This window comes from Silurus aristotelis, assembly GCF_946808225.1.
Source record: "Silurus aristotelis genome assembly, chromosome: 3".
Lineage (NCBI taxonomy): Eukaryota > Metazoa > Chordata > Actinopteri > Siluriformes > Siluridae > Silurus > Silurus aristotelis.
The window spans coordinates 16,554,932-16,578,910 of NC_139576.1; the positions used below are offsets into that span (position 1 = coordinate 16,554,932).

At 36.5% G+C, this 23,979-nt stretch overlaps 1 protein-coding gene across 8 annotated transcripts in view; it reads right to left on the reverse strand.

Annotated features, from left to right (window-relative positions):
* The window catches only part of lrp1bb (low density lipoprotein receptor-related protein 1Bb), a 288,809-nt gene extending 274,830 nt beyond the window's left edge, over nt 1-13,979 (reverse strand). For 7 of the 8 annotated variants that reach the window (XR_014532697.1, XM_083536546.1, XM_083536541.1 and 4 more), the window contains exon 1: nt 13,440-13,979. Coding sequence is in view for 7 of the 8 variants with exons in the window: in XM_083536546.1 (XP_083392672.1) it covers nt 13,440-13,533 (94 nt within the window). In the remaining variant the exon portion in view is untranslated. The remainder of the gene's footprint in view (nt 1-13,439) is intronic. The other variant, XM_083536545.1, reaches the window with a different exon arrangement.
* Nucleotides 13,980-23,979: the final 10,000 nt, after the last annotated feature.

Sequence of the window (23,979 nt, forward strand, 5' to 3'; positions counted from 1 at the left end):
AATTCTGTCACTCACTTTAACAGCAAGTTTCTTGAAAGCTTTTAGTTTTAAATGCATTGTAAAACATTGTCCTATTATTATTCATTAATGTGCACATATCTCCCAAGTCCCTTGATAATTACTGTAGAACTCTATTTTCATGCAAGCACAGGCGAATCTTAACAACTTAGCCTAATGACTCGTAATCTGTTTGGGCATACGGCAATTGGTTTTTTCGTGTTCTCGCCCAGCTGCTATTTTCAAGGGCAGAGGAGAAAATGCCTGTGATGATGTGGCCTGGGAGGTAACACAGGGTTTGTGGCATCTAAGATCTGCTAGCAAGGAGATTGCACTAAAAACACAGCCTACTGGGACTCAGGGGGCAAAGACACAAGCTTTAAATGTTTTTTTCTGATAGTGGTATGAGTTATGGTCAAAAATGTATATCACAGTACAGCATTTTTATGGTATATTGATTTGATCTATAAAGTCAAAGGAATTACAAAGAAAATATTATTTATAAAAAACATGGTAATTTACTTTTAATCTTCTATTTCTTTGAAATTAGCTACTTTCCTGCTTCCATTGGTTATTATCAAATTATACTATTTCTTGAATTATTATTTTAGGATCAGAGGATATGTCCTCTGCAACTTTCATAGAGACAAATTCATTGCAACCACAGAACACCATCCTTACAGTCCACACACACTTCTTATACACTTATATAAACACATGTTGACATTATTTTTGGCTTATCACACAAACGTGATTAGTCACTAAACATTCTGGTTGGAAAAGTAGGAGAGTAAACAACTGAAATAAAGGCAGCGTGAATGATTTCCAAATGCCGAGTGATGGCGTGCTGTGTTTGTTGTCACATGCAACCAGAAATCATGTTATTTAGTTGAGTCTTTTGCTCTTACACCTCATCCTGTAAGAATGATGTCCAATTCACATATTTTTCTCATGTCAAAGTCTTTCATACTGATATAATATGGACAAAAATCCATATGTCAAACAGAGTTTAGCCCCAATCAACCAACCTTTTTTCGACTAAGCAAAGCTATAATAATCTTGCAAATCGTTCAATTTTCTCACAACTTGGGTTTGCGGTAGTACACTATCAGTACCACCACCCTCAAAATGTACATGCTGCTTTAAACAACTAATCAATGTTATAATCAAACTGTGCTAAGGCTGAAACGATTCCTTGAGTAACTTGAGTAATTCGAATACAAAATATTCAATTTAACTATACACGGAGCATTGTGTTTCCCCACGGACTATTATTACTGGCGCACCACCCAGTAAACTCTGGAGCACTCTGGACATGTAAACACAAGAGATGCTGCAGAATTAAAAAAATGGTGGAATGGGGAGAAAACAAGGGCTGAGTAGAAGATTTAAAAGGAACACTGTTTGCACCACGTTTAAAAAAGTTTGCCTAATTCCGACTTCTTTTCTCGAAATTCCCAGATTTCAAGCTAGTCAGGCAGTGTCACCCCCTCTGTAGTACCAAAAACCTTTACACATTAAAAATTAAATAAGCTACAATCAATAGAATCGCATGGTATCAAACTAAGCCTCTGATCCCTGGAGAGAACTCTGTCTAACAATCAGCTCTGGAGGAGACGGAACAAGATGAAGCAGAGGAGCCTCGTTTATACACCAACAGCTTCAAACTTCAGGCCCACATGTTCACCAGTGGATGCACCAAAAATGTTGGATGTTTACAAGACATAAACTCCTATTTGCGAGAATAACTTAAATATGTGTTTTATAAAATACATTTTGATGATTTTATTAAAAAATACAAACATGTTTATGCATGTTGTCAAAATGTTATTGTAGCAGAACATGTCTTAATTATAGTTTAGCCATTATTATGCTATAGGTAATCAATTCAATTCATTTTTATTTGTATAGCGCTTTAACAATGAACATTGTCTCAAAGCAGCTTTACACAGATAATGCGGTGAAAAAAATTTATATGCTCTTTATAAGTGTAAGTTTGTCCCTGATGAGCAAGCCGGTGGAACAGAATGGGAACAGTGTTTAAGGCAGGTCTCTTGTCTGAGTTGACAAGGAATTAATAAAATGTACAGAACATCTAACTAGTGTTTATTAAGCTTTAATATTTGACCCACAAATGCTCTTTACTGCTTCCAACATTGTGAACATGTGGTCATACATCTTTTGTAAGTTCTACTGCACATGTGGTTTCTACCTTTAAAATATCAATTTAAGAGATGGTGAAGTAGAACATTACTGAAATATATACTATATATATATATATATATATATATATATATATATATATATATATATATATATATATATATATATATATATATATATATATAAACGATTTCAGGTGTTACACATGCATCTTTCTATCCTATTGCAAAAAGACTCAATAATTTGTAAGGTTTGTCAATATCCAGAAATCCAGCCCAAGGATTTTAGAACGAATTTAACAAGCGCATTGGTGTGTGTGTGTGTGTGTGTGTGTGTGTGTGTGTGTGTGTGTGTTTGTGTTTGTGTGTGTGTGTGTGTGTGTGTGTGTGTGTGTGTGTGTGTGTGTGTGTGTGTGTGAGACAAATATCCAATAAAACGACACAAATATTAATCAAATTGTGTTACTTTTCCTGGGCTATGCATTTCATCATTGATATGTATACTTTATTTCTATGCTCTGATCAGCCATATCAAGTGTCTGTACTCATTATTATCTGTCTTGCATTATTATTACCCTTCAAACTTTTAGCTTTATGTTGGTTAATTAATCATTGTTGCCAGCAGGATTAGTACAATTACTGAGACAAAAAACACTAAAACAGTGCTCTTGAGCTGCTGGAAAGACTGTAATAGACTGCTTTCATGTCCCATTTGACAACGGTTCTGAGCATGTACTTACTACATCATCACAGATTGGTCATGTGTCATTACGTCATGACCTTAGTCACAAAAGAATATCTGACTTCAAAGACTAAAGCGAGAAAGCCAAACAAACCATTCAAGATTTAAATTCAACCTGTTAGCCTTCGCCACAGCTTTTGGGACTCACGGCTGAAAATGCCGTCCTAATTTTAAATGTTAACAGTTCCTGATAAAAGTGGGCTACAGACACAGTTTAAATATATTTGAAAACAAGACACTTTGAGCTTTACTGTAACAGAAAGTTATAAATGATGAAGTACCGTGAATATACATTTTTCTGAATTGAAAATTGTTACGCTTTATATATAAATACATGAAATCTGTAAGGCAGTAATGCAGAAAATGTAATGGGTTAAAAGCCACATGTTCAATGAGTATATATTTTACATTTTATGAAGATTTCTATGGAAAAATTTGATTCCTACAAACATTTATCCGAGACTATGTCTGGTCATTTTCTCCCTCCCCCTGTTTGAGAGACACCTGCTAAACTCAGGTGGCCATTCATACTCTATTCATACAGTCTGCATATACATTTATGACTTACTATTAAAGGCTATTTTTATACATGTTTGGCTATTGATATTGATTTGGCATTAATGTTAATGGCTAGGTAGTCAGACAAGCTATTGTTTTAAGGTTTTTGCCCCAAGAATATTTTCCACACCGCTGCTTTGTGCAAATCTCCAACAAAACAACTTTTTTGACTGTCCATTTTTTTCTTAGTTTTCTTTTATTTTTTTATTATTATTTTTTTTATATAACTGGCTGGAAATAAAAGGTTTGAAAAAGTGGTGCATAATAAAAACGTCGACACCTGCTTAAAGAGTGGAGTGGTGTGTGGTCTCATTTGTTTTGTAACACTATATTTCACCAGCCATTTTTTTTTACCAGCAAGATTTACGCGAAAGTTATTCGAAACATGTACTAACAATACACCAATCAAAGTACTTTGATGAAAACAAAAGAATAACCATCTAAATTACAACACTATTGTTTGGGCGGAGCAAAAATGCTTTACAGCATGTTGTTAAGTCGAACCTTATCTTTCCTAATAAACCGGGATTAGCAGCAGTGGATGTGTTTGTGACTCGTTATTACAATAAATGTGTAAGTCTTGCATTTATTTTATGCATGTTGTTTGTGTGTACTGCTTGCACAAATAAAGCAAATACCTTCTTATTCATTTTCTATTGAAAAACAGTGATCTAAAATCCTTTAGAAAGATGTATAGTTAGTCATGGTTACTCTTGTCTCTTTTTATTTAATCTATTGCTAAACATTAACACCTCATCATAGATTACTCTACGTATATTGTGGTATTTCACTTGATTATTACCCACCTGTAATGCTGGGTAATGGCAATGTTTAATCCATCTGGGTTTTGATGTTTTGCATTATAACTGAGTTAAATTGGGCAGGGTGTTGTGGATCATGGTGCTTTTGGTGTGTTCAACATCTGGTCTGTTTTTGCTAGCAAACATTGTTTTATAGACGGAATTAAATCTACCTATGAAGTTATAGGTAAAGGTATAAACAATTAAGTTTTTGAAATCACTTTTTTAAACTGAGGGAACTGTCTTTGGCTTTGTCCAAAACCACATACTCAAACTAAAGAAAAAAGTTTTTCATGCAAGCATTATTACTATGTAAACATAATTCTAGGGAACTACAATTCTAGTGTGGGGTTTGGAACACAGCCATGTACACTCCTTGATTTGCCACTTTCATCAGAATAACATGTTACAAAATGTTGTGCCCTTGATTGCTTCCAATAACATGTTTACCACGGCTGCCTAAAATTACATCTTGTCACTTTCACATCACCAAAATATTTTCCTCAGAGCAGGTTTTCTTAGGAGGTGGTATTCTGGTCAAGTGTGAAATTGCATTTAGTTGCAGAGATTTGAAATCGTAATGCAAAATGATGATAAATCTGGAACGCTTTTAGATCTTTAACGTACGCAATGGAAATACAAAGTGATTCATGATGTGTTCAGGTTCCAACATTTCTTTTAAGTGCAGACTGCTAGCACGTCAGAAAGGAATTAAAATAAATGACAACATGCAGTCTGGAACAACATGGCATAAGAAATGATATCAGGAAGAATAGTGTGTGTGGCTTGAATAATTTAATATATACTCTATATTAAAATCCAAATCCAATCCGAGAGGGAAATGTGTGTTCAAATAAGCATTTTATTCATAATTTTGAAAAAGGCTTCAAATTAGAATATAATAGATAAATACATTAAAAACATTAAATACATTAAACCTTTTCCTTAAATCCCAGTTGCATTCCTCTGTAGTGCTATTAAATATTTTTATTACATCATTAAAATTAAACCTAGCTTAGGTTTTTATATCCTGACATCTTAATGTATGAGATATCATTCCATGAAATATAAAAAAAAAAAGTAGGCCTAGTCATTTAATTCTAGAGAATAGATACAGTTTTGCTTGTACTTATTACCTTAGCTAAGACTGATAACATCTTAGAGTTAACAGACCTCAACAACTGTATTGTATTGTATTCAACTCAGGCAATTTCAGAAGGGTTTTTTGTTCAGAATTTTAGATAACTAGATTAAAAAATTTTCTTTCAGCTTCTCCCGTTAGGGGTCGCCACAGTGGATCCTCCGCACGTTTGATTTGGCACATGTTTTTACGCTGGATGCCCTTCCTAACACAACCCTCCCCAATTTATCCGGGCTTGGGACCGGCACTGAGAGTGGCTGGGGATGGTTCCCTGACCGGGGATCGAACCCGGGTCGCAGCGGTAAGAGCGCTGCAGCTTAACCACTAGACCACCAGGGGACCTTTAGATAACTAGATTAACATGCAAAAATATTTCCACAAAAATTGTGTCTGTAAATCTAATTCTTTATGATAATGTGAAAAAGTAGCACTGATCGTTTGGACCACATAGTGAGCTGTTTCTACAACTAACACTAATTTATCAGTCTACCCAATACCAGGCTTACGTGCTGAACAACAGACTGATAAAATTAGAGTGTACCTTAACTGTGTAAAGTAATCTAAATTCAATTAATTACCTCCGATTGATAACATGCTTTCTGAGAGTGCAGCCTTATTTGGGAAAAATAACACATTCAAATGCATTTGCTCCAATATTGACTATTGACACATGGGCAAGGTAAGCATCTGAGGCCTCTTGCCAAATGTCATCATTGATTTTTCACCTGCGTGTAATTGCCATTCCATGACAGAATATCTTGTGGCATATTATAAACATATCAGGAAACCCCACTATCTTCTATTCGATTACTCGGTTGAATTCTTCCATTAAGTCACCATACACCCACCATACTTTGACACTCCATGATTTTACAGCCCTTTAGTAGAATGGTTGGGTTTTACAGGAACAGCTCGAAAACATTAGCCTAAACTGTCCATCTAAAGGTCAAAGCACTTGGACCATAGACTAATATAACCCACTAAAAACAATAAAGACTGATGATGCACATGTTAAACACATTACTTCCTGAGGGAATGGTGTGGTTCTTAATTGAATTCATGTAGTCTAACTGGCCCTTTTTACTCATCGTGAAATATTGTTTTCAAGAAACATTCAACATATAGTGTATGCTGTTACACAACACGTCATAGTGAATTTTGGATTAAAAAGGCTCAGATGTATTAGGGTTGCAAGGTCATTCAAAAATGATTTTCTTTTTCTTAGTGCTAGTGATGGCTCATACCCCGGGTCATGTATTTGGATGTGAAAAACATAAAAAGCCGAAACAGCACCACTTTCTATATATGGACTAAAAATAAACAGAAATGACAATGCATCGGACTTTTTAAATATTTTGGTGAAATCGATAAACATTAAACCCATTACAGTAATTTATATTAAAGTTGGCTTGTAAAGTCATCAGTCAGAGCATTAAAGGCTTCTTTAAACTGATAGGCGTGCATGTGTGGACCACTTTATTTAAGACCTGTATACCCAAATATCCTTGTTTTTGGGACATTTTAACTTATTAGTCCTAACCAGTGTCAGGATCAAGGTCAAAGTAGTTCTGAATGATTGCTGTCATTGGTGGGCACCATGCAAACATACAATGGCACATTTGTTCATACATGTAGCATTGTTTTATAACCAAAACCCATATAGACACCGGAAGAAAACTATGTTACTATGGCATCAATAAATCTTACTATTAGTAGTAGTAGTAATAAGAGTAAAAGTAGTAGAGAAATAAGTACTCAAACTAATTCATTTTATTAGAACAAAGCAATTTCTTTAAATGTTTGTGAAAATCTTAAAAAAATTTATTTTTTTTTGGACTTACGTTTTCTCATTTCCTTGAATAGTGCCAATATATGTGGAGCTGATGGCACAATGTTTTTTTACAGTGAAAGTGTGAAAATTCTACCCTGGGATGCTCACCAAAAGTACTATCTGATTCTGAAAAATGAACTGTGGTACATGTCACTATTTAGGGAGGTTTTGTTGAAAGCTTTAAGGTTTAAAGGAATTTCCCAGAAGCAGAGGTTACCTCCGGCTGTGCAACAATGTGTTCTTAAGCTGAGATTCAGGTTCTATGCCTGCTTCATTTTCACAGGCAATGTCTTTAACTATTTTTTTTTTTTTTGTGTGTGTGTGCTATATATTTGCCTGAAAGTTCTTCTGTGTTTGGGGTCAATGTCTATGGCTGATACCACTTCAAAGGGTGCATTAGCTGAACTTCTTTTCGTTCCAACTAATACTGAAGTCATGCTCCAGGAATTGCAATGTTGAAGGATAAATAAGAAGAGAGATTGTTAGATTGTAGAAAAAATGTATCCCCATACACCTTATGATTCGATGTGCAGTTAATAATACAGCACTGATAATATTCCTTTTTGCATGAGCAGTGGTCTGTTTTATTATTAACTTGGCTCCAATGCCAATGTACTACTCACAGTTGGACAATAAGCTAGCACAGCAAGCTTCAATATAATGTCAGTTAATTAGGCTTTGAGGTCCATCCACCTAATTACATTATGAAATGATTGGACTTAAACTGCTTCCTGGACTGTGGCATGTACTCTTTATACTCTGCACTAAAGCATATGTTTCCAGCAACCTTGAGATGTCTGTTATAGCAGATCAATATCTCGTGTGACACCGAGATAAAAGACCGAAGAAATTATGCTATGGTTTTTGCAACCACAATAGCTGTAAGTCTGACCATTAGAGAAGACCAGTGGTAATCTCTGTTTTTGATTAACTAGCAAATATTTTTTTAAGACTGCACTAAATATAGATCCTGCAAATAAATTAACTAAACAAGCTAAAAAAAAATGGTCATAATAATGATGTTAATAGCAAAATAACTTTCAGCATATTTGATGAATGATTGCACCACAACGGTTTATTTTAAATATATATATTTATATGTATATATAAAATTTGCCATAGTGGTGCAATCATTTAAACACACACACACACACACACACACACACACACACACACACACACACACTGTCAGGCGTAAGAACGTACTGGAAACCAAGTGAATTCAACGAGGGCCTTTTAATGTGAAAGCAAAAGGGCAAGGCAGAAAGCACAAAAAAAAGAGCACCCAACTAGGGTAAACTGAACTAATAGAATAACTGTGGCAGATTGAGAACAGATAACACACAGAATCTTGTAAGTCAAGCAAAACCAAACGGAGTAGTTTGGGCAGTCCTGAATGTTTGTAAGCCTAAGCTGTAGAACGGACGATGAGCATGTGGATAAACGGGGTCTTTATAGTGTGGTGACTGATTTGGACCAGGTGTGGATGATTAGTAAGTTGGTGAGCTGCTTGGAGTGATTGGAGGGTTTGGCGAGGGTGTGGCTGGTGGATCCCTGACACACACACACACACACACACACACCTATATATATACTGTGTGTATATATATATATATATATATATATATATATATATATATATATATATATACAGTGAGGAAAATAAGTATTTGAACACCCTGCTATTTTGCAAGTTCTCCCACTTAGAAATCATAGAGGGGTCTGAAATTGTCATCGTAGGTGCATGTCCACTGTGAGAGACATAATCTAAAAAAAAAAATCCAGAAATGACAATGTATGATTTTTTTACTATTTATTTGTATGATGCAGCTGCAAATAAGTATTTGAACACCTAAGAAAGTCAATGTTAATATTTGGTACTGTAGCCTTTGTTTGCATTTACAGAGGTCAAACGTTTCCTGTAGTTTTTCACCAGGTTTGCACACACTGCAGGAGGGATTTTGGCCCACTCCTCCACACAGATCTTCTCTAGATCAGTCAGGTTTCTGGCCTGTCGCTAAGAAACACAGAGTTTGAGCTCCCTCCAAAGATTCTCTATTGGGTTTAGGTCTGGAGACTGGCTAGGTCACGCCAGAACCTTGATATGCTTCTTATAGAGCCACTCCTTGGTTATCCTGGCTGTGTGCTTTGGGTCATTGTTATGTTGGAAGACTCAGCCTTGACCCATCTTCAATGCTCTAACTGAGGGAAGGAGGTTGTTACCCAAAATCTCGCAATACGTGGCCCCGGTCATCCTCTCCTTAATACAGTGCAGTCGCCCTGTCCCATGTGCAGAAAAACACCCCCAAAGTATGATGCTACCACCCCCATGCTTCACAGTAGGGATGGTGTTCTTGGGATGGTACTCATCAATCTTCTTCCTCCAAACACGTTTAGTGGAATTATGACCCAAAAGTTCTATTTTGGTCTCATCTGACCACATGACTTTCTCCCATGACTCCTCTGGATCATCCAAATGGTCATTGGCAAACTTAAGACGTGTCTGGACATGAGCTGGTTTAAGCAGGGGAACCTTCCGTGCCATGCATGATTTCAAACCATGACGTCTTAGTGTATTACCAACAGTAACCTTGAAAACGGTGGTCCCAGCTCTTTTCAGGTCATTGACCTGCTCCTCCCGTTTAGTTCTGGGCTGATTTCTCACCTTCCTTAGGATCATTGAGACCCCACGAGGTGAGATCTTGCATGGAGCCCCAGTCCGAGGGCGATTGACAGTCATGTTTAGCTTCTTCCATTTTCTAATGATTGCTCCAACAGTGGACCTTTTTTCACCATGCTGCTTGGCAATTTCCCCGTAGCCCTTTCCAGCCTTGTGGAGGTGTACGATTTTGTCTCTAGTGTCTTTGGACAGCTCTTTGGTCTTGGCCATGTTAGTAGTTGGATTCTTGCTGATTGTATGGGGTGGACAGGTGTCTTTATGCAGCTAACGACCTCAAACAGGTGCATCTAATTTAGGATAATAAATGTAGTGGAGGTGGACATTTTAAAGGCAGACTAACAGGTCTTTGAGGGTCAGAATTCTAGCTGATAGACAGGTGTTCAAATACTTATTTGCAGCTGTATCATACAAATAAATAGTTAAAAAATCATATATTGTGATTTCTGGATTTTTTTTTTTTAGATTATGTCTCTCACAGTGGACATGCACCTACGATGACAATTTCAGACCCCTCCATGATTTCTAAGTGGGAGAACTTGCAAAATAGCAGGGTGTTCAAATACTTATTTTCCTCACTGTATATTTATTTATGAGGGGCATTTCCAATTTTTCTTATAGCAGCACTTTGTGAGATTCAATAAAAAGTCTAAAGATTTCTAATGTGGGAAAAGTTTGGAGAAAATGTGGAAATAAGAGGAACAATTAATTCAATATAGCTTTATTTTATTGCATTTACAATATGGTCTTTAGCTACTGCGTGACAGTGATCAGCTAACAGCATTTGTTTAATCAAGCTAGCTGATTAGCTAGCTAAGTAATTTTCAACCTAAAAAAACCCTTAAGCTAGAAACGTTCAATATCAAGTGTAAGATGATAAACAAAGAAATAAAACCATCAGCACTAATTATAACTATTTCACGTTTGCTTCAGCAAATTTGTTAAGGTATAACAATTTTAAATCAATAACCTGACATTAGCTGGGTGTTGTGTTTAACTACTTCAATTCTAACACTTCAAATAAATAATGGCATAATCAGTATGATAATGTACATATGTGCTAGGGTTAGTACTTATCTCCACTGGCAGTTTACCACAGCAAGCAAATAATAATAGCAAGGTACACACAACAGAGAGGGCAACAATCTATGCAACTTCCTTCTAAGCTATATTTTTCTTAGTAATATCTCTACATTCATTTAATAATAGGACATAGGACAAAGAATTAAATTTTTGTGCATTAAACAGTAAATCAAATTGTAACATTAAACCAAATTAAATTTCATTTAAATTCAGAGTCACTGCACCATTGGTGGATTGGACCATGGTATTATTCAAGTCAACCTTTCAGATTTGTCACTTCACCGCTTTATACCTAATGTAGATAGAATTGAGAAAAAAATAAACCCTCAAATTTAAATGTTCTTGTAGAGTCACAGGCTGCCGTTGGCGAAATCATTGGTTGTGTGTCACGCACATATGTATAAAGTCCCGTTGCTCTGCAATTTGCTAGTGTGGATGTATAATTACAGATAGTCAACCAAGCTATGAGAAACTACAGATGATGGATGCAGACAGCTAATATGACTTAAGCATGAGTAGTTTAGATTGTCAATATTGCCAATGCCAGAAAAGCAAATGTAGGAAAAAAATTTGATTTCTTTTTACTATGCAAATGTATTTGTATGAATAAAATTACCTCGATATTTTTAACACACACACACACACACACACACACAAACACAGTAAATTGCTTCACACAACAAATGCATATTAATATTATTTTGAAGTGTTTCTGATATAAAAATTTTCATAGTGTCTTACAATACTAAAGTTTAGTTCCCACGGACAGAATATTATACTACGATCTATATGTCTTTTTTCACTGCCACACCTTTAGTATGCCATCTAGAGTTACCGATCTTTAAACAAATTATATACTTATTAGTACCTTCTATTATAGTTCTGCAAGCGTTGAATTTTGGACTTTGCACGTGTAACACTGTCAGTGTTGTATATTATATTATATCAGTGATAGTGAACTGATCTCAACAGGGCCAAAACCCAAATTACTATCTGATTATGATCTCTAAAAGGCTTGAGGCTGCTCGTGGTAAATGGATAATGAGAGGAGCAGTTTCACCAAACACTCTAAGTAACCACTAAGAAGCCGAGATGACGCTGACATTCCACATTAGTGTTTCCTAAAACACAGATAAGAGAGTGTAGCACAATGATAATTGGGAGTCTCTAAAAGGTCTGAACAGCTTTTTGAGATGTATAAATTCTGAAGGAGAGTACAGTCTCATTGGCAGACCATTCAACAAATCTCTGAGGAGCGTTTTTCTGACATTTTCATCTTATTTGATGAATAATCGGGCGTTCGTATCGTCTGATATGATGAATATGCAGCTTTTAGAAATGTCACATTTTCTCTTGAATACATGCTGATTAAGTTGCTTTTCATGAGGCTAAATTAGACTTAAGTGGTGTTTTAGCTAATAGTCTGTCATGGCGGAATAATTTCTGCAGCTACTAGTTAATAAAAGGTGAGGCCAACACCGGTGCAAAACAAGTTTATTTATTTATTTATTTTTCCATCATGCTCACATGATGCCATGCTGTTTATAAGCACTGTGAAACACATTTCTATGCAGTGCTTGCAATCTATTGCATCCTTGATGATCATGTACTGGCCCAGACCGATGATGTTAATTAAGAATACTGGTGGTACAATTTGAGAAGAGCTTTGCTAAAGTTCTCACTTCTTCCAGGATCTGCAAGAATGTACTATATATATAGTCAACATGCCAACAGTGAGAACCATCCCAAACTATAACTTATGCAATTTTATTTGTCAGGTAGATGACTACATTTACGTTTTTTCCTCCACATAAATAGAAGACAGTTCAAGCTGCTGAACTTGGGTGCCATGCTGTTAGTCCTCCACAGCACTCATGCACACACAGAGACACTGAGACACAGAGACACATGCAGCCCAAAACCCAGTGTGAGCTCGCGCATGGTTTCAGGCTCCACACATCAACCTGCTGTCTCCTGTTCAAATAAGCTCACGCGAACACACACACACACGGTGCGGTTCGAGTTTCTACACCGTGCAGATAAATATAAACTCCAAACAAAGCACGGTGAGGGGGATTTCAACACTCATCAGAGGGGTTTTAGAGGTGCAGCGACCGAAAAATCCTGAATGTGATGTGCGCGTAACACGAATGTCATCATAAAGCGCAAAAGAACCGTGTGTGCGTGTGTGTTTTATATACAATTTGAAATCAAAAAATAAAAAAATCAACTCTGTATTCTGCATTGGGAAAGTCTGCGATTAAGACCAGAAAACCAAAAAAAAAAAAAAAAAAAAAGCAAATCAATGTCACCTCTCGCGGCTTCGCAGGTAACCTGTTAGTCTCCTATGCAGAGTCGCCACGCATTAAGCGGTCTAAGTTTTTATCATAGTGGGTAAGGCACGCGCACACGCACGCACGCACCCCTCCCTTTGCCTTGCGGTCTTACCTTCCTCAGCAGCGGCTGATCTCGGCGCGTGGACGTGTGAGAATACATCCCCGAGTCCGCACAGGAGCGCAGCGGCGAGCAGCAGATGGGACATGGTGGCCGAGTGAAGGCTAACGCCGCCGCACTTCACCGCCACTGAAGTCCGAGTGCAGCCCTCCGGGTGTAGGCGATGAGCGAAAATTTTGTGCTGCGTGTGTGTGTGTGTGCGCGCGCGCGCGCGATCGTGCGTGCGTGTGTATAACGCGGTGTAACGTGCCCTTCCTCGCACACTCTCACACTCCTCGCGCCTGGACTCTGCGCGCACTACGCGAGAGCGCGCGCGACACCACGGAGAGAGAGAGAAAGAGAAAGAGAGAGAGAGAGAGAGAGAGAGAGAGAGAGATGCACTCACGGATAGATTAGACTGCTGCGACACCTCTATATGGCGAGCTGTTGTAGTGATGTGGCCTCTCGAGACGCAAAAAAAGAAAGAAAACACACACCGCGATCTCCGACTCTGTGCTTAGTGACACTGATGCAGTGAACAGCACTAAACATTTCAATAAGAACTGCAACGAGCCACAGAGATTTAATTATACTTCAATCTGAAGCCTGAATTCAAACCGGAAGCGAAACTCATTTATTAATTCGGTACTTGCACACACACACACACACACACACACACACACACACAAAAGGAAAAGAACTGTAGCTTAATACATGCTTGAATTATAATTGGAAGTAATCAGATGAAAGCATATACTCGTTTTTATTTGTATAAAGAAATATAGCTTATAACATACTTCTTAAAGAATTAAGAACTCTTTATTCACCACAAGCTATTTACATATTTACAAAACGAATATCTTATTATAAAAAAAAAAAAATCAAAGATGTGAAGGAGTATATTTATATATAAAAGTAAAAAAATATATATACAAATATTAACTATTGGGTGTTGGCAGTGGTGATCATTTATTAGTTATTGGGAACAATGTTATTCAGTGATTGTTTATTTGGGGATCAGTGATGTGTTGTTGAAACCAATAGTGATAAATGGTGACCAGTAATTTCTTGTTGGGTACAATGGTGGTCAGTGATTGATAAATCTTTAAACAATGTTAGTTAGTTGATGAATTTTTCTCTTAGCTTATAAGACACACAGCTTTGATGTAAGCAGCAAAGCCATGCTACTGTTCAGACATTGCTCCATTTGCCACTAGAACGTTGTTTGGAAAATATATTTCAAATAGAACTATTAAAGAACAATAACATAATGCTGTAAATCAGTGTAAAATTCCTCCAATCATATGCAAATTGAGTTTAAATCCCATGTCCTGACCATTAATATTGTGCTTCTATTGCATGAAAAGATCATTCCCCTGCCCCTCTCCCCTAACTATATTCATTACTTTTCATATAAGCAGGCAAACCAGCACACATTTTGGACCATTGGAAATGTAATGTAGTGCACATTTTCTCTGGAGTCCATTGGAATTATTTACTCTTCGTGCCATCCTTGCATATGAATCTGCCCGAATGAATTTTGAACAATTTGTAATAATGAGTCTATACCTAAAAACAATTATGTAATTTATAAATGGTTTCGAACTCATTCTAAGAGACCTGATAATTGTCTGTGACATTCACAAGGACAGAGGATAGACTAGTAAAGACATGCCCACAGGGATAAATATGTTGGGTTATTAAGGTTTTTTTATATTAAAAATCAGTAGGTCTGTATGAACCATCTCAAGTATGGCAAACATATCATTTCACAAATCTCATGCAGAGTCATTCTTGAGAGCAAATCATGGCATCTATTTCCATAAATAGAGAATGAGATGGGAATATCTATCAGTGACACACATAACACACATTGGATATCATTTTCCGAGGTCAAGCAGTTTGAGGATAAACCTTCCCTGGGGATTAGTTGGTTTAAGCATATAAAATAACCTGAGCATACAGCATCATGAGCCTGGGACTCTAACGGAAATTTGTCACTATGACATAAACCAACACAGAGCTTTGCAACTTTCATTGCCTTAATCCCCTAGCATGTTTCTAATAATTCTCCTTGCAATTTTCCATTATTTAACAAAGTATCACTTTATGTATTTTGTCTTGATCATGTAACAATATATTCCCTCTGGTCTTGATCAGGTCTCAAGTTCATAACTCAAGTTTCGAAAGATCTTTTTTCAAGTGGTGGTAGAAAAGGATGTTCAACACTCGGACCATTTGATACACTGCAAAGAAACTTAAGAGTAAGTGAAGATATCCTGTATAAAGTATCTATATATGAATAATTCCAAACTTGGACAATTCTCTTAATATACTAGAAATTCATCGTGCTTAATTATACCATGTGAAACAAGCCAAATTACTCTGCTAAAATAATTAAAATAATTGTATGTTTGTATATATATATATATATATATACAACCCTTTTACCAGTATGTTACGTTAGTTGAATCGGACCAGCATGCTGTCAGTGTAAAACTCTTTTTAATGGCTTTCTGTCTGTGCCTTATCGCCACTGGTCAGGGATTTAGCAGGGCCATGAGTTGAAAAGTGGAAGACGTGTTCATGTTTTAGGAACTGAAAGCACGATGGTCTACTGAAGACAGCCTGCATAGTGGACAACCCACAACACGCTCCAGGGAAGCTTATGCATCTGCAGTTCTAGCCACTATAAAGCTTTGGCTTTCAGGCTGAAACCACCAACTGTTCTTTATATTCCACCCCAAGCTAGCAACACAGATCTGCTTTGTGAAGCATGCTTCCTTTTGCACTTACATTGCTCTGTATGTGTCTATCACTACATTTTGTACAATCACTTTATTATATATATAAAACCCAACTTTAGTGAAAGTGAATGTTAGTGAATGTTGCACTTTGAGCTCCTATAATTAATTAATTATAGTTCTTTATTAATATTTTTATTTAGTTTTAATTGAATTGAAATATATTTTCACTAAAATAGAGGCCTTCACATTGTTATCCTTTTTTTTTGTAATAGGAGATATCATGTTTTGGTTCCAATCAGTGTAATAGAAATGATTGGACTTTTTTAAAGGTCAGCAATTAAAAGTAGCTCGGTCTTAGCTGGCGCAAATGAGGCTGAGTGTGTTGTTGGAATGGGAATGAGTGCGAAAAAAACTTGCTTTAATTCATAGAGTATTTATTTTTCCAACACAAACAAATGACTTAATGTAGGTTACAGCCACCTGCCAATGCTTTTGACACAAAGCTACAAATGGACTCAATGTGCCTTAATACTATTCCAGCTATATATCACTTACAGTACATTTATTCAATATAAGATAATTTCTCTATTTGTGCAACATTTTAATAAATTGGCATCCTTTTATATAGACTACTATACTATCAGAAAATACTTGTATACTTGTATAAGATGTATAAATAAGCTGTCAAGTATCATTACATGTCAGCACCGCACTCATTCTCAGCACTTGACCTTTTAGCATTTAAGTTGGAAAGCTAGACATAAAGTAAAGCACATCTACCAATGCAAAGCCTTAGTGCTAATAGTTATTGTACCAGTGCAATGGAGGTCTTTGGCCCTGTCAATAGCACTGATGCTTAAACTAAACCTGTAGGTCCTGCCACACTGGCTGGCAGCACATGTGTAAACACGCCACCGGGCAGCACCACTGACTCTACACCCATCTTTATCACCCACTAAAATAAAGATAAAAATAAATATGTCCCTAGGAAATGTACATATGCTTACCTACGCTACTTTTCTTTGCAACTTTTTGATGTGTTAGATTGGTGCTATTACAGAGGCTGAGCATCACGTCTGGTCTGCCTGTTAAGTGCACTTACAACCACACATTTTCTCTTCCTTCGTGACATGACTTGCTCTGTGGATCGCAGTAGAGAAAGTTTATAATAATAATAACAATAATGATAAAAAACTTATGCTCTGTTAGCATATGTATTATGCATATACATACACTCATAACAATTTTACTTGGTATATTATAGTTACTCCACTTATTGATTAGTTCTTTAGTTACAGAATATACAACATATGTATATACACCTTACAGGTGTACAGTTGTGGGCTTTAACTTAGATGTCGAGCAAAGGCCCTGGCTGCACATGATTGTTACAGTCATATTGCCTTAATCAGTGTCAGTTTCTGAGCAACATTGTGCTTGGTATACTTGAAGTTCCGCTTGTCAATGCTCAGACTATACACCGTAAACTGCAACAAGACGGTTTGCATGGCCATAGTCCCAGGAGAAAGCCTCTTCTGAAGCTGGCTCACAAGAAAGCCCACAAACAGTTTGCTAAAGATAACGTGTCCAAGCGCATGAATTACTGAAACCATGTCCTGTAGTCTGATGAGACTGAGATTAAATTGTTTGGGGACGCCCTGGTGATGAGTATTTAGAAAATTCTGTTTTGCCTACAGTCAAGCATGGTGGTGGTAGCATCATGGTCTGGGGCTGCACGAGTGCTGCTGGTACTGGGGAGTTGTGGTTCATTGAGGGTAACATGGATTTCAACATGTACTCTGACATTCTGAAGCATGATGCCCATCATTTAGAAATTCGGCCGAACGGCAGTTTTCCAACAGATTTACAAACCCAAACACACCATCAAGATGACAATTGCCTTGTTGATGAAGCTAAAGGTGAAGGGGATAAAGTGGCCAAGTATGTCTTCAGACCTGTAGCCTATTGATCACCTGTGGGGCATCATTAAGTGAAAGGTGGAGAAGCGCCATGTGTCTCAACATCCAGCAGCTCGTGATTATGGAAAAAAACCCCAGCAACAACCTGTTCAGCTCTGGTGAATTCCATGCCCAGGAGGATTAAGACAGTGCTTGATAACAATAATGCCTGGTGATGCTCAATGATGCTAAATATTGACACGTTGGACACAGTATTGACATTTTCACTTATGGTGTACTCACTTTTGTTGCCAGTTATGTAGACAACGTACGCTGAGTTATTTTTAGAGGACAGTAAATATGTACTACAATTCAAGCTTGTCATTGACTACTCTAAAATATATCCAATGGCTGCTAAAATGTGAGAAGCATACTCACTTTTGTGAGATATTGTTTGTATATATATATATATATATATATATATATATATATATATATATATATATATATATATATATATATATATATATATTTATTTATTTATTTGTTTAAATTCTTTTTTTTTTTTTTTTTTTTTTTTTTTACAATATTTGCTGCCCAGCTTTAATTAATTAGCATTGGAAGAATAGGTTAGGCCCTTGTTACAGGGAAGCAGAATTTTAAATGAGAAGAGAGCTTTAGTGGGGTTTCTGAATGAAGTGCAGAATATCAGTGCAGCTCTCCCACTAAGTAGAAAAGGGCAAATGCACCCCAGGGTCTAAGATACACTGTTAATCAAAAACTTAGATGACAGCTATTTGTTAGATGAATCACTTCAGTCAGGTTCAAAAGAAAAATAATTGCACTTTTGCCTCATAACTGCTGATCCTTTGGGGTTGACTAGCTCACATTGACATTGCTGTCCACCACCATGTGTTCACGCATGTGTGTGTGTGTGCACATGTGTGCACATGTACTGTAGGGATTATAGGGTGATATAAGAGTTCAGATTCACTGTCATACAGGTGATAAATTGAACCATACTATTGTGCCTGTTCTACCCTAGGAGCTGCATGAGCTGCATATTTCACATTCGCAGTTAATCATTAAAAATGTTGGAAAGACTGTTTAGTGAGAAATTCAGTAACCAGGTGCTTGTCGTATCTTGTCACAGGTGCTTGCCTGATTTAAACTCATGTAAATATTGATATACATGTGGCGATCAACATGCATGTCAAAATGTAACAAAGGGAGCACAGAGACTTTCGCATTCCCTGAAGTATTTAGTCTTAACTACCGTTGTGGTTTTAGCTATGACGTGTTATGACAGTGTCAATAATTCAATATGTGGTGAGTGACAACATTTCCCCAGCCAGCTGGTCTGAAATATATATATATATATATATATATATATATATATATATATATATATATATATATATATATATATATATATATATATATATATATATAAATCAAGGTGTGTTTCACACAGGAGCACATAGACACACTCCCGCACACATGCACATGCTTCAGCATATACACATAGACTTCATAGAAGTGTAAAATTGCACAGAGAAATGTTTGACTTAACACTGCCATCTAGAGAAACTACAGAATCAAAATGTTAACATTTATTTTCATGTCACATTAGTAACCTTGTGATTCAATAGAAGAAAAAACAACTTGTTGCTTCATAGACATGAAAAAAAAGACAAATATGCTTTTAGATATTAGTAAAGCCAACACTCCTGAAAATCATTTTTGAAAAATCTCTACTGCAATCAAATAAAGTAAGATTTTACTTTCCATAACATCAGTGATAGAGATGTGTAATATTCATGAGAAAAGCCCCTTTGTGGTCATTTCTGCAGAAATATAATGAAGGTAGTCTGCTTCATCAGTATGCAGTGAAAATTGTGTACAAGTAAGGCAAACAAGTAAAGCATTTGCATACATCTGATTCCATCAATGTTTAATGTGCAGTTCACTGCCTCACTGGTTTCTTATTAATTACAATCCTATCCACAGGTCTCATATTTATTTTCTTCTCTACCTTTGGTGGTGTAAATTTTTCTGTATAAAAATGAATAATTGTATTGAACAGGAACGTCCTTTTATTTGCTAAAATGTTTTGCAGATAAATATTGTGGTTTTGACGGAAGATTATTGAACCAACAAAAGCTTTTTGAAAGTCCCCTTATTATCTTCTCTCTTTCTCTGTTAAATTGAAATGACACAATGGAATGATATGGTGGTTTTATTTTAACAGGTTTATCCCACAACTACATATTTTGAGGCCAAAAATAAAATCTCTAATAAGTTGTGGCCACACCATAATTATTATGTGGATTTCAGTTGATTATTTTCTCAGAAATTGACAAACAGGTCTATATCCCAATCTAGATTTAATCCTAGCTAAACTAAACAATCTTCACTGCTCTGGAAAGACTTTCTATTACATTTTTAAGCTTGGGAATTTAGTCACAGGATCATTAGTGAGCTCAGGTGAGGAGGTCTGTATCACAGTCAACGTTTCAGTTCATCCCAGAGGTCTCCATTGGAGTTCAGGTCATTCCAAGCCTGCAGTAAAGTGTAATGCCAATCATCCCAATGCTTAGGCTTCTGTGGATACAATTGTCTAATTCTGTTGATTTCTGTACATCTCATTCATTTTAAAATTCAAGAGATGCCAGATATATATTGTGGCCAACAAATAGACCTTGAGAAAATTAACTCATGGCCTCAATATATTATCTTGCAGCCTCTATTTATTAATTCATGACCACATTGTATTAATAACCAGGAAACTATGTGATCAGGTCCTTGGGGTAATACATTTTGACCTTGCTAAGCCTAGACTTGATAAAAAATCCTTGTGTACAGAATTTGAATTTAAACAAGAGTAGTATTTGTTCCTTTCATCATCTAGGTGCAACTGTATACAATAAGATATAGTGAAAATGAAGCCAACCAAATTTCAGTGATATTTATTGGTCAACCTTTGGACATTGGGAAATAGACATTACTCGAAACCAGACCCATGCAGTCCAGCACACTTTAATGACTAGCAAATTAAACCTAGTCATTACCTAGTGAGATAAATCATGTGCAGAAAATGACAAAACTGTGCACTCTTTCTGGACTGGAATCAGGCATTCCTGATTTCAACTAGCTAACAGGAGAACATTGTTATTCAGCTCCCTTAAGGCAGCACTGACAGACTATTGTGTAGGACCATGAAGTTGCATAATGTGTTGTGGGTATTGCTTGGTTTAATTTTGCCTGCTGTTTCTGGATGATTGAATGGAAGGCACCAGTCAACTGGCAACTACAGCAGCAGAATTTTTACTTTAATTATCTTATCCTCAGCATACAGTAGTCATCAAATCAAAATGAAGTATTTGTGTTTCAGTAATTATATATATTTTATACACCAACTTGCATGTTCATGTATTATATTACTGATAATGTTATTAGCAGGTATTGATGTTGAATATACCGTATACATATTGCAAGAAAATGACCATTATTATTAATAAATTTAGCACCATTACATAGTGGGTACTGCCATCTTTTAATAAAAGCAATATGATTCTATGGATATAGAAACCATTAATATTATACAGACATAGTATAAAAGAATGCTGCATGTCATGCAGCAAGGATGAATGGCATTACCAAAGCAAGAAACCCAATTAACACAATTCAACAAGTCTCCTTTCACTGCAGCCACATCTGCACTGCTCTAGAGCAGAAACCTCAATATTATTCTCATAAAACGACATGCATTTTTTCTGTGCATTACAGTTTTACTCAATTTTTCCATAGGAAAGAAAAAGCTAAAGTAAAATTGATTCATGAAAAAGCTTAAAACTTTTGAACTGTTTTCAACTGTTTTAAATTTTTTTTAAACTGTTTTGGCCGACCTTTCTTTATGATGTCTAGCTTTTGTTGAAAAGTCCATACAGTATGTCTGCAACCAAATAAATTTCCTCTCTTAGGTCAGCCATTGTAGAATGCAAAAAACCCAGTTATTAAATCCACATGAATATATTTGCGCTTATGTTCGTTTGTCTGCTAGCACTGACCAGTGCACGCTGACATTCAATGAAAGGATGTGAAAATGCAGACATTATTGTAAGCCTGCTAGATGGCCCCGGTGCGCTAACTTGAAATCCGATTGGTTAAAGCAACAGCCTTCAAGCAACATGTACTTTATGCTGAAGGCACTGCACTGCTGATTCTAAAAGACTCACTCTGATTCTTTTGCCCTGGAAACATTTAATGTGAAGGCTGCAATAATAAAAAAAAAAACTCTAGAAAAGAAACTCTAATGTAAACAGACACTCCTAAAATCTGGAAAATAAAAAGCTATGAAATTAAGAGAATATACTTTTGGGAAAAATTGTACATATACCTATCAATACAAATATATTTAAAGGTAAGTCAGTGATTCTGAAATCGTTTAGCTCCCTGACAGTCCAGCAGCTTCTCCTTATGGACTTGTGTGTGTCCTTTTTATGACTGAGTGGATTTCCTCCAAATTCTCCAGCTTTTACAACCTTCTACAAATATGCTGGTTGGTGGACTGGCTACTTTAAATATTTGCCACAAAATGTTAACATTTTAATGAATTAGTGTTCCGTCCAAAATACCTTCCACCAAGATCAAGCAGTTGCAGAAGATAAATAAATAAGTACCACTATCCATGTAGTACAATTTAGAGTGATTATGCTAAATTGGCTCTTAGGTCCCCTGGTGGTCTAGTGGTTAAGATGCAGCACTCTCACCCATGCGACCCGGGTTCGATCCCCGGTCAGGGAACCATCCCCAGCCACTCTCAGTGCCGGTCCCAAGCCCGGCTAAATTAGGGAGGGTTGCGTTAGGAAGGGCATCCAGCGTAAAATATGTGCCAAATCAAACGTGCGGAGGATCCGCTGTGGCGACCCCTAACGGGAGAAGCCAAAAGAAAGTTTATGCTAAATTGGCTCTTGGTGTGAACAAGCATATGAACATCTTTGCCCACAGTGCATTGTGATCCAATCTTGAGTACATTCCCATTTTACACACCACAACAAGAATTTTTTTTTTTTTTTTTTTATAATTATACTAATCTAATGCTTTGGTTGCAGGTAAATTAAAGAATTTAATGATAAAAAAAGGCTAAGAAATATAATGACATACAGTGATTCAAAATGCACAATTTGACTATAAGACAACTACAGCTAACAAAAGCAATGTTCTGGTTTATATAACAAAATAAAAATTTTATAAATACATTTGCGCATTTATATATACATTTCATATATTTCTAAGTCAACATTCTTTGATGTATTACCAATCCTGAAATTATAAGATAGCTTTGCATTGTGCTCCGATGACCAACTTTGTAATACAGGGACACAATGCACAACAACAAAAAGCTTCTTTCCGCTTTCTCTGGAGGACAATGCACAGTGATGTAATGAAAGCAGACATGGACATACAGATGCATACTCTTATCTGGACTGATCAATTTACCCATGACCAGAGATCTCTGACTGGATCTTTTCAAAACTCTTTATACTGAAGCTCTATAGTATGAACAGGATATTAATGGTACTTCTGTACACGCACAGTAGTAACAATGCCCTATTGCTAAGTCTTGCTCAGTTCTGCTTTCCCCAAAAACAGTGATCAGGGCAGCAGCACAAGTGAGGTACAGAGGAGCCTGGGTAGATGGACTGAATAAGAAATTAATCTGGTGGACTTCTCTGATGTGCACTTATGCAGTCTTTCTCTCACACACACACACGCACACACACACACACACACACACACACACACACACACACACACACACACACACACACACACACACACACACTTCATCCATGTGTTCCTCCGCATCGATTGGTCATGGATGAACAATCTGTCTACAGACTGAAA